The 17520-nt window shown below is 36.8% G+C and overlaps 1 protein-coding gene across 1 annotated transcript; it reads left to right on the plus strand.

Moving 5' to 3' along the window:
- Positions 1 to 642: 642 nt before the first annotated feature.
- On the plus strand, positions 643 to 6904 carry Clec2a (C-type lectin domain family 2 member A). The gene is made up of 4 exons (XM_026410874.2): positions 643 to 766; positions 3797 to 3957; positions 5455 to 5558; positions 6793 to 6904. Exons 1-4 carry the CDS (start codon positions 643 to 645, stop codon positions 6902 to 6904), a joined length of 501 nt encoding a protein of 166 aa, XP_026266659.2.
- Positions 6905 to 17520: the final 10616 nt, after the last annotated feature.

Below are 17520 nucleotides of genomic sequence, written 5' to 3' on the forward strand. Positions count from 1 at the left end.
GTGGAAGTAGTTTGGGACTGGAACCAGTTGGAATAGCTCTCAACTGCCCTGCTCACCAGGATAAGATAATACAAACTGCAAAGTTTCAGAAATTTACTCTGAAAGATTACTCAAGGCAATCTCAGGGTTGGCTGACACCAGGCTCTGAGTCAGAGTCTGTGTCTTGTGCCTATTGTGAAACCCACTTGGAAGGAAGGACAAGTGAGTACACTGGGAAGAAGGAGTCCAGCAGGCCTCACACAATCCATAGCACCAGTCTCACCTTCTAAGATACAGCTTCTACTATAACCATGTATGCCTGCTCAGTACACAGAACTCCTTCAGCTAGTCACCTAGTATGTCTGTCCTAAACAGGAAGCAAGTTCTGCTTCATTCCATATCACTCACTGGTTTCCCACTACATAGATTTTTCAGTGGGTTTGTTTCAGTGGGACTACCCTGGGGCTAAACTGGGTCTCAAGGTAGATGTCCACTGGGACAGTGTAGTGATGTTTGCTGTAGGTTCCCAGGGACAGGAAAATGCAGAGGCTTTTGATTTGCACAACAGCAAGTTCAGATGCAACCTTCTCAAAATGGCTCATTTTTACAAAACTATGAGCACAGATTGGGAAGTGCAAAGGATTTCTCTAGTGCCAGCCGGTTATGCACATCCCAGATCCAGCTGTGTTCACTCTTCCCATCTGCACTGTGTTGAATTCTGTGCCAGCTGTGCTTACTGGGTCTCCTTCTTTCTCTGCTGTTCCTGTCCTTTGCCATGCTGGCACAAGTGTGGCCCTGTAGCTCTTTCTTGCTTTCTCTATTTTTTGTATTTGTTCTTTTTAGTCATACATGACAGTAGAATGTATTTTGACATACATACATGTAGTATAACTTCCCATTCTTTTGGTTGTACATGATGTGGAGTTACACTGGTCATGTATTCATATATGAACAGGAAAGTTATGTCTGATGATTCATTCTATTGTCTTTATCATTCCCTTCCCTACCTCTCCCTTCCTGCTACTCTGCTCTGTCCAATCTGGTGAAAACAATCCCCACCCCCGCATCCCTCACCTATTGTGAGTCAGCATTTGCATTAACAGAGAGAACATTCAGCCTTTGGTTTTTTGGTATTGGCTTATTTCACTTAGCATCATAATCTCCAGTTTCATCCATTTTACTAAAAAACATAATTACATTCTTCTTTATGGCTGAGTAATATTTGTGTATAAATACCATATTTTCCTTATCCATTCATCTGTTGAAGAGCACCTAGGTTGGTTCCGTAGTTTAGCTATTGTGAATTGAGCTGCTATAAACATTGATGTGGCTGCATCACTGTAGTATACTGATTTTTAAGTCCTTTGCATGTACACTGAGGAGTGGGATAACTGGGTCAAATGGTGGTTCCATTCCAAGTTTCCTGAGGAATCTTCATATGGCTTTCCATAGTGTTGCACCAATTTTCAGTCCCACCAACAGTGTATGAGTGGACATTTTCCCCCACATCCTTCCCAATATTTATTGTTACTTGTTATAACTGCCATTCTGACTGGAAGAAGATGAAATCTTAGCATGGTTTGAATTTGCATTTCTCTATTGTTAGTGATGTTGAACATATTTTCTTATATTTGTTGATTGATCGTATTTCTTCTTCTGTGAAGTACCTGTTCAATTCCTTAGCCCATTTATTGATTGGGCTTTATTTATTTATTTTTGGGGGCGTTAAGTTTTTTGAGTTCTTTATGTATCCTGGAGGTTAATGCTATATCTGAGGTAAAGGTAGCAAAGATTTTCTCCCATTCTGTAGGCTCTCTCTTCACATTCTTGATTATGATTTTGAAGTCTTTCTTATTATGATTTTGAAGTCTTGTTGAAGAAATAGGTTCCTAAACCAACATAATGAGCCTATTTTTTTTTCTAGTAGGTGCAGGGTCTCTGGTCTAATTCCTAGATCCTTGATCCACTTTGAGTTGTGTTTTCTGCAGGGTGAGATAGGGGTTAAATTTTATTCTACTACATGTGTATTTTCAGTTTTCACAACACCATTTGTGGAAGAGGCTAACATTTCTCCAATGTATGTTTATGGCACCTCCATCTAGCATGAGATAACTGTATTTATGTGGGTCTGTCTCTGTGTCTTCTATCCTGTTCCACTGGTCTATGTGTCTGTAATGGTACCAGTACCATGCCATTGTTTTTACTGTAGCCCCATAGTATAATTTAAGATCTTGCATCATCTCCACCTTCTCTTCCACTATTCAGAGTCTGGATTTCTCCAAGGCTCTGTATGTCGACTATTGTACTTCAGCATTTTTCCATAGGCATGTGCCTCAATGAATAGTTGCTTTCCAATTGTTTTGATTCCAATGCACAGAGAAGCAGGCAAGTGCTGGTTGCTTCTGATTTGCTGTCTTCTAAACTTTTTCTTAATTTAATTCAAGTTTTATCATATTCTTTGCCTTTTTCAAAAAAAAATGCTCTCAGTTGAAGTGTAGAATCATGTTCTTAACTTTATTGGAGTCCTTGGTCTTAAATTCTCAGATGATCAACAGATTAAAAAAAAAAAAAGCAATATTTTTTCATTGAGAGTGAGTTAATGTTAAATACACTATGTTCTATATATTTATGTTTAATTCTCACAAAATTGGGAGAAAGATGTAATTATGAAATCCATTTATAGACAAAGATATAATGATTAGAGTAAGTTGATTCTCACACATAATAACTTCCAGAATCAGGATCAAAAGACTTGTCTAGTGCTGATGCCTCATAAATTGTAATCACCTTATGCAATGATATCATTTATTTGTTTTAATTTCTTTTGGATCTAGAGTAAGTTATATTACTTATAGTTGTTTGTTGATATCTTCCTCCTTCCTTCCCTCCCTCCCTCCCTTTTTTCCTTTCTTCTCTCTTTCCATTGTGGGAAAATCAAAGTTTTTCTCTACCATCTTAGGATTTTTCTGCTGAATATGAGAATTAAGTTGACATGGAGATAGACAGGAGAAAAGCATCCACTTTTATATCATACAAATTTTATGCAGAAAAGAAATCTTCATAAAAAAGAAGACTCAAAGACTCAGAATTGAATATGCATATTTAATTGGGAAAATTAATATATTGTGAACATATGATAAGGTAAAAGTTTTGGATATGGTAGGGAAGTAACCAGGAGGTTTAATGAGGTTTGTTTACACAAATTTCCTTTAGCCTCAACTCTCCACTCTTGATGTAAGAGTGTTACTTTTCCTTCTGGTATAGAAAGAACATTTTTCACATGGGAATCCATTTGACCCAGGATATTTCTTCTTGCATCTTCTACTTTTCAGATTCTTTAATATAATAGGTATGTCAAGTTCTGAGTGTCACCCTCTGAACTCCTTCACTCTCATATCATGTTAAAGGGAAAAAAAGAACAAAGGCATCAGTAATCTGTTGGAAGATTTATAAAAATAAAATGCTAATATTCTTCTGGATATCATAGGCTCAACATGTGTGTGCATACACACACAAAGAGAATCCAAAGGCAGAATTTGATTCCTGATCCATGGCCTAATATTTCTTAGAACCTGCTTTTCCATATGCACTCTTTACTAAATTTAGCACTTAAAATCAATTATGTCAGTCTTTAGCAGTTCTGATTTTTGTTTTCCTTGTCATTCTCAAGAATGCTGATGTTCCTTTGAAAATCTTCATGCTTAAGCATTCATTTGATTAAGCAGAGAGGGAAAAGTAAAAAGCAAAACTGATTCGCTACAGTGAATGGAAATAGTTTTTGATTTATTTTATCTGATAATTTTTTTTCTTTTTTCAGTAATATCAAAATGTTCTAAAACTGTGGTATGTGGAGGGGAATGGACTGCAGTAGGAGAGAAGTGTTTCTACTTTTCTGATATCAGAAACTGGACAGCCAGTGACAGAGACTACAGATCCCAGGCGTCAAAACCGGCTCAGATTGATACACAAAGGGATATGGTAAGGAAAATTTTTAAATAATTTCAAAAGTTATGTTTCTGCAAGGAGAGAATAAAAACAATAACAGCTGATATTATGTGACAATACATGTCAGACAGTGTTCTGAGGACAATACTTATAAAAACTCAGGTAATCTTCAACCAGTGCCATGTGCATGCACACACACACACACACACACACACACACACACAGCACACATGCACAGAGGCATGAGCTGGGATTTGAATGCAGGCAAATTGCCTAGTGATATCATGTCTTAACATCAGTGCCTACTATGTAGATAGATAAATGTCTTTATTGGATGTTTTTAGATTGCAATATTATTTCTTAGTTACATTTGCCTTCCACCAAAACTTTTCTGGCAATTAGAATTTAAAAAAAATGATTTAGCTCTTGGAGTTTAGGAACTTAGAGGTGAGAATATGAAGGAGATATGTGCACTTGTAGTAAGTGAATTAATAAGTGGAAGAGGTGAGAGAAGGCAGACAGACATGGACTTTAGGGACACAGTAAGAAATGAGGTTGGTTGGTTTGTAAAAAAAAGCTGACAAAAATGATTAAGGTCCTATAGTAAGGATATTATGGAGGAAACCCTGAAACTCCCACTTAATATCTCCCATTGTAATAAATCATATTTACCCAGGAGTTAGTTTGATCTCAGATTGTATGAGAAAACATATAGCACGAATGGCATTCTTATAATAGGATCTACTCAAAGCAGTTTCCCTCTGAGTTTTTCCTTCTTAACAGTACTGCCACTTTCCTTTACTCCTTTCCCCTTTAATATATTGTGACCATATGATAAGGTAAAAGTTTTGGATATGATAGGGAAGTAACCAGGAGGTTTAATGAGGTTTGTTTACACAAATTTCCCTTAGCCTCAACTCTCTACTCATGATATAAGAGTATTACTTTTCCTTCTGGTATAGAAAGAACACTTTTCACATGGGAATTTCAGGCCCTTCTTCTTTAAATGGTGGAAGAGCACCCACACTTAAAACAATACAGAAGCATTGGTTCCTGTCATCCCTGAGGAACAGGCTATACCAGTTCCTGTAGAAACCATTGAGACCCCTAGCTTGTCATCCAGGTAGTTTTAACATCATTGCAGTTCATGGTCTTCATCATTCACCTAGTGACTAGAACATACCAACGACTTAGACTTTGAACTTAAAAGAAAAAAGTCAAATATGCTTTTCTCACAATTTCTGAAGAGCTGGAAATTGCCTTTGAAGATAATTAGAGGCCGTGTAGATTATAGAATTTCAATAACATGATTAAACTATAACTTCTTAGACATGTCTAACTGATAGAGTGAAATAAAAATTGTTCTGATAATATTATCTCAAAGATATCTGTGCTGTTTGTGCTAGAAAAAAATGAAGACATCAGAATTTAGAATGTGAATTTTAAGGGTGAAATGATTTGGTTGAAAAGCATATTCCACAATGTGCTCTAGCATATTAACTAATGAATGACACCTTGTGCTTGTGAAAGGAATTTTTGAAGAAATATACAGGAACTTCCATGCATTGGATTGGGTTGAGCAGGAAAGTGGGAGAGTCTTGGAAATGGGCAAATGGTACCACATTCAATGCTGTGTAAGCTTCAAATTTAGTATGAAATTTTTATTATTGTGTTGTAGAAAAATTTAAATAATTTGAATGGTGATATTAAAAATAAATCTGTTTTTCTGTGTTAAAGAGACCTTCATATGAAAACTTTCAATCTCCAATCTGACATATGCCTCTTAACAAATCTCATAGTTTTTTTTTAAATTCATCCAATGTCCACTATAAGCAATTTACTTATTTTAAACTTTAATTTTAAGTATTTTTAATTTCTGTAACAGTTACTTGTGTGAAAATTGCCTCCTCACTTATATACCATTTTTTCTAATAACCAGGGGTATAAGAATCTTCTTTAAATCCATGTATTCCTCTCTAATTGTCTAAGTTAGTGCTAGACAGAAAAGTGACATCCAATTAGACAAATATTGAAAGCTTGATTATATCATACTTATTATAAAAAATATTTAAATATCAACAGAGCTAATTAACAAAAACTATATTACATGTGTTCTTTTGGTTTTACTCTCTGTATTTCAACAACACCAAATAAATATGAACCTTATTCTTTACTTTTGGTAAAATAAAAATATTCATTAAATTTATGCCTGGAAGCTACTTTTTTATTTACAGAGATCTTTTGATTTAGCAAACATTCTTTTTCTAAATAGAAAGAATGATAGATAACATAGAAGAATGAAAGGAAAAGAAAGAAAGACGCAAGACAGATAGAGTGGGCAGTAGGAGGAAAAGGAAAGATAAGAAAAGGGCCAAGCATGGCAGAGCACACCTGTAGTCCCAACTACTTAGGAGTCTGAGGCAGGAGGACTGCAAGTTTGAGGGCAGCCTCAGAAATTTATCAAGATCCTCAGCAATTCAGCAAGACCGTGTCTCAAAATAAAATTTAAAAGGACTGAGAATGTAGCTCACAGCTAAAGCACCCCTGGATTCAATCCACCAGTCTAAAAACAAACAAAACCAAACAAAAAAACAAAGAAAGAAATGGACATAAACCTGTCTTCATCTGTCTGTACACTTTTTCTCCACATTGTTCTGAATAGAAGTTCAGATTATAACTCCAAAAAATACCAAATTCAGTCTTATTTTCTTTTATTGAACCAATTTTTGTGAAAACATATGATATCAGGTAATATATTTTCTGGGAACTTGGTGTTTTTAAATATGTTTCAAATCACTGTGTTCTTAATTTTCTTTTTGATTATAGATGTATATAGCTCCCAAACTGACTTAGATTATTCCTTTTCAGGTTTGAAATAAAAGGGGATGGATTCTTTGTATTCCTGAATGCTGATGGAGTCCATAGTTCCAGGGGATTAATTGATATCAAGTGGATTTGCAGCATATCTAAGTATTTGTAGAGTATAGAAAACTAGAAAATGACTATCTTACTTCTGAGGTAAAGGAAAGAACTAGTTAAGCAGAAATTGTTTTTTATTTGTTATGTTTTGAAGCAGACAGCTTTTCAAGTATTAAACAGAAGAAACTAAATTTTATGAATAAATGGAAAATTATACATAGAACCTCATAAATTCATAATACATAAATGCCCAATATGTGCAAATTTCAAAATATTTTAACTCTACTACATAAGAGATCAGATCAAAGCAATAATAAATAATTAGATGAACTGTGACTACAATGATGGTTATGAAAAATGAATTTAAAAGTATCTATATTGATAGGCCGACTAAGGATTATAACTTAATAGTTAAAGAAATTTATGAGCTCTCTACATGTGAATGTTAAAAAAAATACTAACTATACTGTCCTTGGCTTAAATGTTACCAGACAGTCACCCATGACTGGCTATTTACTTCAATAATATCCTGAAAACAAGGGAATGCGTACCAGGAAAGATGTTGACTCTGTCTTAGTTTGTTTGGTCTGCTATAACAAAATACTTTTACTTTTACTTTTATTTATAAAAATACTTTTTTTTCTTATAGTTGTAGAGGCTATAAGTCCAAGATCCAGGCATTCAGATTCAATGTCTGGTAAGGGCTCCCTTTTTGTTTCAGAGTTGTTATCTTCTTGCTGTGTCCTCATGGTTGAGGGTCAAAGTAGCTCACAAAGACTTCTTTTGTAAAGGTACAATCCTGTTCATGAAGGCTCCACTCTTATGACATAATTGGCTCCCAATGTTATCACCTCCAGATATTATCACAGTAGTGGTTAAATTTTAACTAATGAATTTTGTGGGAACACAAACATTCAGACCATGGTACCTATAAAGAATAAACACTGATAAATGACCAAGATTATATATTAAAATTATAATGCTTAGATTATGAAATGAAAATTAGAATTATAAATATAAGAAGTGACCAAATCATTGGCAGGTAAAAAACTTGATCTTCCAAGTAATAAAAAGTAAATAAGATGTTAATGACACATTCATGGGCACATCCTAAAAACTCAAATTCTGTAGAATATGAAAAACTTATATCAAAACTTCTTTATTACCTTGGTTTAAGTTTAATTTTCTGCCTAGGTAAATGTAATCTGTAAATGCAAGAAGGTAAATGTAGTCTATAAATGCAATGAGTATAGGCAAATAGAGTACAGAAGTAGAGGAAAACAGCATCTAGGATACAGTGTAAATAAATAGGAACACACAGACAAGCCTATTCCTCACATTAACAGAGGGTGACTTCACGACATACTAACAGGTAAAACCTAATTTCCAGATAAGTCCCACCTTTAAATGTTTGCCAGGCAGTATATGCTAATTTAAATGACTAAGTGATCTTGGCAAATACTATCATGTAATGAAGTATGGGCAAGTTACATTAGAGTACCATGTTGTTACCAAGAAAACTGGAAAAGTACTGGTATGGTGAGCTGTTTTAATATATAAACTATTGGCTCAGTTTAAGTTCCAATTTTACCTAATTCTATATAATAGCTTTTATTTTTCTTGTTCATTAATGATTAACAAGTTAATTTGATTAACTGTTTAGTAATTAAGAGTAACAGTAATTCATTCCCTTTCCCTATTTCTGCTTTGACTCACAATTATTAGGGCATAAATTTCTGATGGCTTAGAAGGAAATTTCTTGAAGGAATTAATTACCTCTCTTATAGAATGGATAGGTACTGCTGGATTTATTTTGAAATATGAATGTGTTTTGAACAAATGAGAGGAAAAATAAGAAACTTTATGCAGAATTTCTGTTAGAAAACTGTGAGAGTTAAGACAATTTTCAATTTAATAATGTTTATACATAATGTTGATGAAAGAAGAATAAATTGTGGCATTATTAAAAGGAAATAAGTTGTGTTTCAGCCAGCCTTTTGTCTCTGTGATCAATATACTTAACAAGAACAACTTGGAGAGGGAAATTTACTTTGGCTCAGAATTTCGAGGTTCCGTCCATAATCGGCCAACTTCATAACTCCTAACTTCATAACTCTGGGCTCCAGATGAGGCAGAACATCATGGTGGAAAAGCATGGCCGATGAAGCTGCTCATTTTATAACATCCAGGAAACAGAGAGAGCTCCACTCACCAGGAAAAAAAAATAATTTCAAATTCATGCAACCAGTGGCCCACTTCCTCCAGCCATAACCTACCTACCACTCAGTTAATCAGTGTCAGTGGATTCATTGACTAATAGGTTAAAACTCTTAGAATCTAATAATTTCACTTCTGAACATTTTTACACAATTAGCTTTGGGGGATACCTCATATCTAAACCCAAACAGAATGCATGAAACTTCAAATAGTCATTCATGCTGATAGCATTTAGCACTTTATTATCAGTTGTAAGTTTGATTTCTTATAACTGATAATAAAGATAGATGAAAGAACAGTTAACACAAGGGAAAAGCCAGTGAAGAAAGAAATTACATACTTATATCTATGTGCCTAGTCTGCTATTTCACCAAATGCTCAAAAGCAATTATAACTATACATGGACAGGAAATGAAGCAGGGTTAGAAGATTAAGTGGAATTAGTTTTTAAACAATCAATTGACAAGATTGGAGAATTGTTTTCTTGTTTAAAAATACAACTAATAGAAGCAGAGAATAGAATGGTGGTTTTCAGGAAATGAAGGAATGGAGAGTAAGGAATTATTTCTTAAGGGGCAGAAAGTTTCACTTATATAAAATGAAGTCAATCTAGCGATATGCTATATAATCTGCAGTTCACAATACAGTATTGTTCAATTAAAATATGAGATATCCACTTAGGTTAGAGTGGATCTGAAATGTTTCCAAAAGATCCATGGTGTTAAAGCTTTTGTCCCCAGTGTTGGAAGGTGATGGGCCCTTCAGGAGGTGGGGCTTCTTGAGAGTTCTTCAAGTACTTGGGGCCATGCCTCAATGGAGATTATGGGACCCCAGCCCCTTCCTCTCTTCCTCTTCCTCTGTTTGGTTCTCTCCTATTAGGTAAGTGGTTTTGCTTCTCTACACATTCCCACCATAATGGATTGCCTTATCCAAAGAAATCAACTGAAATCTCTAACATTTGAGCTGAAAGAAACATTTCTTCTTTATGTTGATTATATCAGGCATCCATTATAATGATAGGAAGGTGACTAACACAATATGTTGAGAATAGATCTCCTGTTAAGTGTTCTAACCAAACAACAACAAAGCAAACAGAAGGCAAGAAGGCACACATGAAAGAATATGCTGACATTTTTGGAGGTGATAGATAAGTTTAGTACCTCAATGTAATGACAACATCACAGGTTATATATATATATATATATATATATATATATATATATATATATATATATCTCCATGCATGGGCTCTCTCTCGTCCAGTGAGGAGATCCACGGAACAGGAACAGGATAGAGGAGAGTGTGGCTGCAAAGTTGCTAATCAAGACCTCCAGAGACCAAGCACGAAGCAAATCTGATTTTATTGTGCAGTTACCATGTATATACTCAGGCAGTAGGTAGGCAGGTTACAGGCAGCCACCAATGCAGTTTCTGCTAACTGCTCTTGCAGCGACCAATTGAGGAGTGGTCTCTGGAGCAAGCACAGGGACTGCAACACATGGCCTCATGCTGAGGGCTGTGCCTATGGGATAAGTGGCATGCTGCTCATACACCTAGCATAAGGGAGTGGCCTGGCACTCAGACGCCCTTACATGGACAGGAAATGCAGTACTCCATGCACTTGTCCCCACATCTCCCCACTCTGACTGTTGTTAGGAGCCACAGCAAAAATATTGATACAGGCACCTTTGGATTTTATTGACTGCCAGCCAGCAATTCACATTCATATGGTAATTGGACTCATGCTGTCCAGCTGGGCCCAATTTCAGGACTCAGGTTACTCATGTCACTCTTGTAATGGGAGAGTTCCCATTGGTTGGAAAAGGATGGTAGGAGGGTGTTCCGGGGGAAGTGAAAACCCCCCCGGCTCAGGTAGACACACACGTGGCGGACCCACCTGTTAGGGAACGCACACGGCCTCTCTCTAAATAAAACTTTGTCTCAGTTTGACTGGCTTGTGTTTTTGTGCCCAACCGGGTTGCAAGATTGCAAGCCCGCGTGCACTGACAGCTCAGCAGGGGATCGCTCAGCAGGGGTGCCGCAGGCAGTGCTCGGCAGCAGGAGCGGGACTCAGCCGGCCCGGGGCCGGGCAGTTTGCGGCATTTTGGTGGCCCTGTACTGGGAACGCCCAAAACTTAAAGGTGAGTAATATCGCTCGCCCCTAAGGAAAGGCGACAGAATGGGTATTTCTGTTTTGATTTATTCTGCTTTTATTTCAGGCTCTCTAGCCTTACAATTTTGTCAGGCAAATTGGGAAAAATGGCTAGCTCAAGGTTTGAAGTTATTCGGCCCTGAGAGAGAGAAAATTGACATAATCATTTTCCTCCTCTCCGTTTCTGTTTCATTCTGTTTTGGCTTTCTTCTATCCTATCTTATTGGGTTACGTTACCTTTATAGTAGATTAGAATCTAGTAAAAAACAAACCGAAAAACTGTTAAGTAAATTGTTAGAGGTCCAGGCCATGGCAGAAAACATATTAGGTCAAGCAAAACAAAAGGTCTCTCAAGCTAGTCAGATAGAAGAAAATTTGAACAAGGCAAGCTCAGGGAAAAAACGGTCATCAGATAGGGAGGCTGCTACTAACTCCGTTCCACCACCAGAGGGCATAGTTCAACCAACAGCTTTACCTGCCTCCATAGATGATGAACGGAATCCTGAGGCAGGACCCCAAAAACTAGCATGCCCTGTAGTTGAGCAGGGAGAAGAAAAAGAACGAGTTTACCGTGCCTTAGATTTCAAAATAATAAAGCAATTAAAGGAAGCTGTAGCAGCCTACGGCCCGGCCGCTCCCTTCACAGTCAGTATGGTCGAATCTATTACCGGCTGGAATTTAACACCAGCAGATTGGGCTAACGTGTGTAATTCTGTGCTAAATAGAGGACAGTATTTATTATGGAAAATTGCCAATGAGGAATTTTGCAAGGAGACAGCTAGGCGAAATGCAGAAGCAGGTTACCCTGAACGAGACCTGAAGATGTTACTGGGAAAAGAGGATTTTCAAGAGCAGATGCATCAGCTCAGATATGATCCTGGCGTATACGCTCAGATCGCTATAAATGCAATTAAGGCATGGAAAACTTTGAAGGGACAAGGGGATTTTCAAGGTCAACTATCTAAGATAATACAAGGAGTTAATGAGCCCTACGCTGACTTTGTAGCTAGACTTATTGAAGCAGCCTCTGAGACATTTGAAAATACAGAACAGGCAATGCCATTTATAAAACAGCTGGCTTACGATCAAGCAAATCGTTGCTGCAAAGAGGTCATTAGACCGTGGAAACAGGAAGATTTAAACACATATATTAAATTATGTAGAGACATTAATGAACAAGGACAAGTCATGGCAGCTGAAGTAAAACAGGCTTTAAGTACCAAGCCAAAAACATGCTATAATTGCAATCAAGAAGGGCATTTTAAAAGAAATTGCCCCATAGGAGGAGGGTTTAACAAAGCTAGGTATCAAAAGAGTAGAATCCCGGGTATTTGCCCACGATGCCATAGAGGAAGACATTGGGCTAATGAATGCCATTCTCAAACCACCATAGAGGGTATTCCGTTATCAAAAAATGGACAAAGACCAAGTGTCTACCCACGATATCATGGAGAAAGGCATCAGGCCCCGTTGTCAAAAAACAAATTGGAGGGCCCAATGCCCCGGGGCCCAAAACCACAAATATACGGGGCAATGGAGGAACCCAGCAGCACCATCAAGGTGGTGCCCAGGACGCATTATCCATCAGATCCCTCATCAGACAGACTAGAGGGAGCGCAGGGTTGGACATCTGTGCCTCTGCCAGAGCAGTATTAACTCCAGAGATGGGAGTTCAAATCATTCCCACAGGAGTAAAAGGACCTCTTCCCCAGGGAACAGTAGGCTTATTATTAGGACGCAGTTCTTCTACACTTAAAGGACTTATGATAAGTCCTGGGGTAATTGATCCCGATTATGAGGGTGAAATAAAAATCATAGCTAGTTCTCCAAGAGGTATATCAGTAATTTCATCAGGAGATAGAATAGCACAGTTATTAATAATACCAAGCCTACATGATAAATTTTCCAGTTGTAATGTAGAAAGAGGTTCCAAGGGATTAGGCTCCACAGGTGTAGATTGGGCTATGTTATCTTTAAATTTAGATTCTCGCCCTATGCTAAAATTAAATATTCAAGGGCATGATTTTAATGGACTGCTGGACACAGGCGCTGACCTCAGCATCATATCTCGCCAGGAATGGCCTAAGCATTGGCCATTACAGCAAGCGACCCAAACGCTTAGAGGCCTAGGAGTGGCAACTAATCCCCATAGAAGTGCAATGGTATTAGATTGGAGGGATCCTGAAGGATGTGAAGGAACTATACAGCCCTATGTATTGGACCATCTCCCCATAAATTTATGGGGACGAGACGTCCTAGATCAATTAGGATTGACATTAACAAATAACGTCAATCCTAACGCGCCCACTACTAGGGCAAAACAAGGCTTTAAAAAAGAAAAGAGATTAAGAGATCAAGAACAAGATATAACAGCACCAATTCAAGTAGATCAAGAGATAGATAAACATGGATTGGGTTTTCAAAAAGGGCCACTGAGACAATCAAAATTACTTGGAAATCAGAAAGACCAGTGTGGGTTCCTCAGTGGCCCCTAACTAAAGAAAAGATACAAGTAGCCCATGATCTGGTCAAACAGCAATTAGCGGAAGGACATATACAACCTTCCGTATCTCCCCATAATACTCCCATTTTTGTTATTAAAAAGAAATCTGGTAAATGGAGATTATTACAAGATTTAAGAGCCATTAATAATGAGATGGTTATTATGGGACCTGCTCAATCAGGGATTCCCCAACTGTCTGCTTTACCAAAAACGTGGCATGTTCTAGCTATAGATATTAAGGATTGTTTCTTCTCAATTCCAATTCACCCCGAGGATAGTCCACATTTTGCATTTACTATCCCTGCACTGAATCATGAAGGTCCTGATCAGAGATATGAATGGAAAGTACTCCCTCAAGGGATGGCTAACAGCCCAACTTTGTGCCAAATTTATGTTGATAAAGCAATCCAGCCACTTAGAAATCAAAACCCTGAACTACAGATATTTCACTATATGGATGATGTGTTAATGGCACATAAAGATAAAAACACATTGCTAGAATGTTATGCCACGCTTACAAACTTATTAAAAAATTATAATCTAGAAATAGCAATAGATAAAGTACAATTAAATCTTCCAATTAATTATTTAGGAGTTCTATTATCCTCAACCATGGTCCGTCCACCAAAAATTCAAATACGAGTAGATCAACTCAAATCACTTAATGACTTTCAAAAGTTATTGGGAGATATAAATTGGATAAGGCCTTATCTAGGCATACCAACAGGAGAATTAGGACCTTTATTTGATATTTTAAAAGGTCCATCAGATCCAAATTCACCCCGCATGTTAACGCCTGAAGCTAGAAAGGCATTAAAAATCATTGAAACATATATGGAAAATATGCATTTGGATAGAATTGATATAAGTTTGCCTTTATTATTTATTGTATTACCGACAAAAAATATTCCTACAGGGGTATTTTGGCAAAAAGGTCCATTATTATGGATACATTTATCTTATTCTCCTAATACTATTCTTACTAGATATCCTGAGGCTGTAGGGCAATTAATACTCAAAGGAATAAAAGCAGCAAAAGGAGTGTTTGGGATTTCTCCCAATAAAATTATTACTCCATATACTATGGATCAAATTGATGAGTTAGCTAATGAGTTAAATACTTGGGCAATAATCATGTGTAAATCTAGTGTTGCATTTGATAATCACTTGCCATCTAATCCTTTGTTGTCCTTTTGGTCTAAGCATCCTGTAGTTTTTCCAAAAATGACAAGAAAAACCCCTATCACAAATGCTCCAAATATATTCACTGATGGGTCAAATAATGGTACAGCAGCAGTAGTTACTCCTGATCAAACTTTTACATTTTTAGTACCCAAACAATCAGCTCAAAAGGTAGAGCTCAATGCAGTATTGCAAGCTTTTATGATGTTCAAAGATTCTACATTTAATTTATTTTCTGATAGTCAGTATGTAGTTAATGCTATCGTATCTCTTGAAGATGCTGGTAGGATTTCTCCTTCCTCTACTGTTTTCTCTTTGTTTTCTGCTATACAAAGTCTAATCTGGGATAGAAAGGATCCATTCTTTATAGGACATATCAGAGCACATACAGGATTGCCTGGAGCCCTTAGTTTGGGTAATGAACTAGCAGATAAATCTACACATGACATACATATTTTCTCCACAATAGAAGAAGCTATAAATTTTCATAAAAGGTTCCATGTCAATGCTAATACTTTACAAAAACGTTTTAAAATAACTAAAGAACAAGCCAGACATATAATAAAACAATGTCAAAATTGTGTGACATTTTTGCCACAAGTTAATCTTGGAGTCAATCCTAGAGGACTGATACCTAACCATATTTGGCAGATGGACGTCACACACTTGCCAAAATTTGGAAAATTAAAATATTTACATGTTACAGTTGATACTTCTTCTGGATTTTTGATGGGCTCCCTTCATCCCGGAGAAAAAACTAAAGATGTTATAGCTCATTGCTTACAAAATTTTGCCACTGTGGGTGTTCCTAAACAGTTAAAAACCGATAACGGTCCTGGTTACATCTCCAAGTCTTTTAAACAATTTTGCTCATCATTTGGCATTACTCATATAACAGGAATCCCATACAACCCACAGGGACAAGGCATAGTTGAAAGAGCTCATCAAACTATAAAAATGTACTTATTAAAGCAAAGGGAGGGAATTAGTAAGGGGTATATATCCCCCAAAGATAAACTTAAAATAACCCTTTTTACTCTAAACTTTCTAAATTTGGATTCATCAGGACTTAGTGCTGCGGAAAGACATATGTATCCGAAAAATGTACATAAGCCTAAGGTACTTTGGAAAGATATTCTAACAGGACAATGGAAAGGTCCGGACCCAGTAATAGTCTGGAGTCGGGGCTCCGTCTGTGTTTTTCCACAGGAGGAACAGCAACCAATTTGGATTCCAGAGAGATTAACTAAAACAATTTCTACAGAAAAAGAAGATGATTTGACTCAAATCCATAACAGCTGATATCCAGAGTTCCAGCCTGGCTATTCTTGCATCTGCGACAGTGATTTACCACGGTGCCTTTTTCAATATCTATTTTATTATTTGCATTTTTCCCACATCATAAAGTTCTATTTTATTTTATTTTATTTTATTTTACCTTATTTTTTAAGCTCATACAAACCTAGGTTAATGTTTTTCTGATCAGTTTTATTTTTTTGACTGTGTTTTATTTATTTATTTTTTTTAACTGTAAAGTTTTTAAACATTGCAATGGAGATTTCACCTAGCTATAGCTACAAGGCCTTTATTTACTATTGTCTTATATGTTCTATGTTATGTATGCTGTTTTGTGTTGTATGTCTGTATGTGTGTATGTCCATATTTCATTTATAAGGAGCGCTCATGTATATATAGATACAAGTATTAAAAAAAAAAAAAAAAATTTAGTCACGTGACTTATATGGTTTAATTTACTTTAGGTAAACAGCTGTTATTAAATTTTGTTTTTAAAGGTGGTTAACAGATATGTTTGTTTACTTTCACCTTTCCTTTTCATTATATTTCATAATTCTGTTCAGGATAATGTCTCTTTAGCAACATGGCCATAATTCCCATCTCCATCCCAGTGCCGGTGAAGACTAAGACCAAACTACAACTTTTATGATAGCTATCACTATAAACTATATAAATTGATACATCAATCAAAATAACTCAATAAGACTGCTCAATCAAGGACTTAATTTACTTTGGGAGGAAATGGACATATTGATAGACTCCTCCAATTTGAACTGCTCAATCAAGGACTTAATTTACCTTGGGAGGAAATGGACATATTGATAGACTCCTCCACTTTGAACTGCTTACACAACTTGTCTGGACTATGTATCACCTGTATGCATTGTGTTCTATTTGTTGATACAGCGAACTGGTAGTGCTAAATATCTTAGCCGATGTGTCACCAGTGTTTCCAAAGGAGCCGTCAATTGGCTTGGTGTCGTGGCAATTCTGCGTCTTTCTCCCTTCTGCTAGTGATGGTCTGATTTTGGGGGCCAACAGAGGTGAGGCAAGAACCTCACCCCCCCACTGGCACCAAGGTTAAATTTGGGGGCCAACAGAGGTGAGGCAAGAACCTCACCCCCCCACTGGTGCATAGGCCTATTACACAGGTATGGCTATATACTGGACCGGTAGTCAGTGACGGGTATGATTCGGTTACAGTGGTATCAACCTAAGCCAGGAGACTGACGCAATAAGGTCAGTTTTCCCATGACGGGTAAGAACCATATGTGAATTGGACATACCTAACAGGCACGGTCCCTAGCCACATTTGCCTGTTGTTTAT

The sequence above is a fragment of the Urocitellus parryii genome, chromosome 5, assembly GCF_045843805.1.
Source record: "Urocitellus parryii isolate mUroPar1 chromosome 5, mUroPar1.hap1, whole genome shotgun sequence".
Lineage (NCBI taxonomy): Eukaryota > Metazoa > Chordata > Mammalia > Rodentia > Sciuridae > Urocitellus > Urocitellus parryii.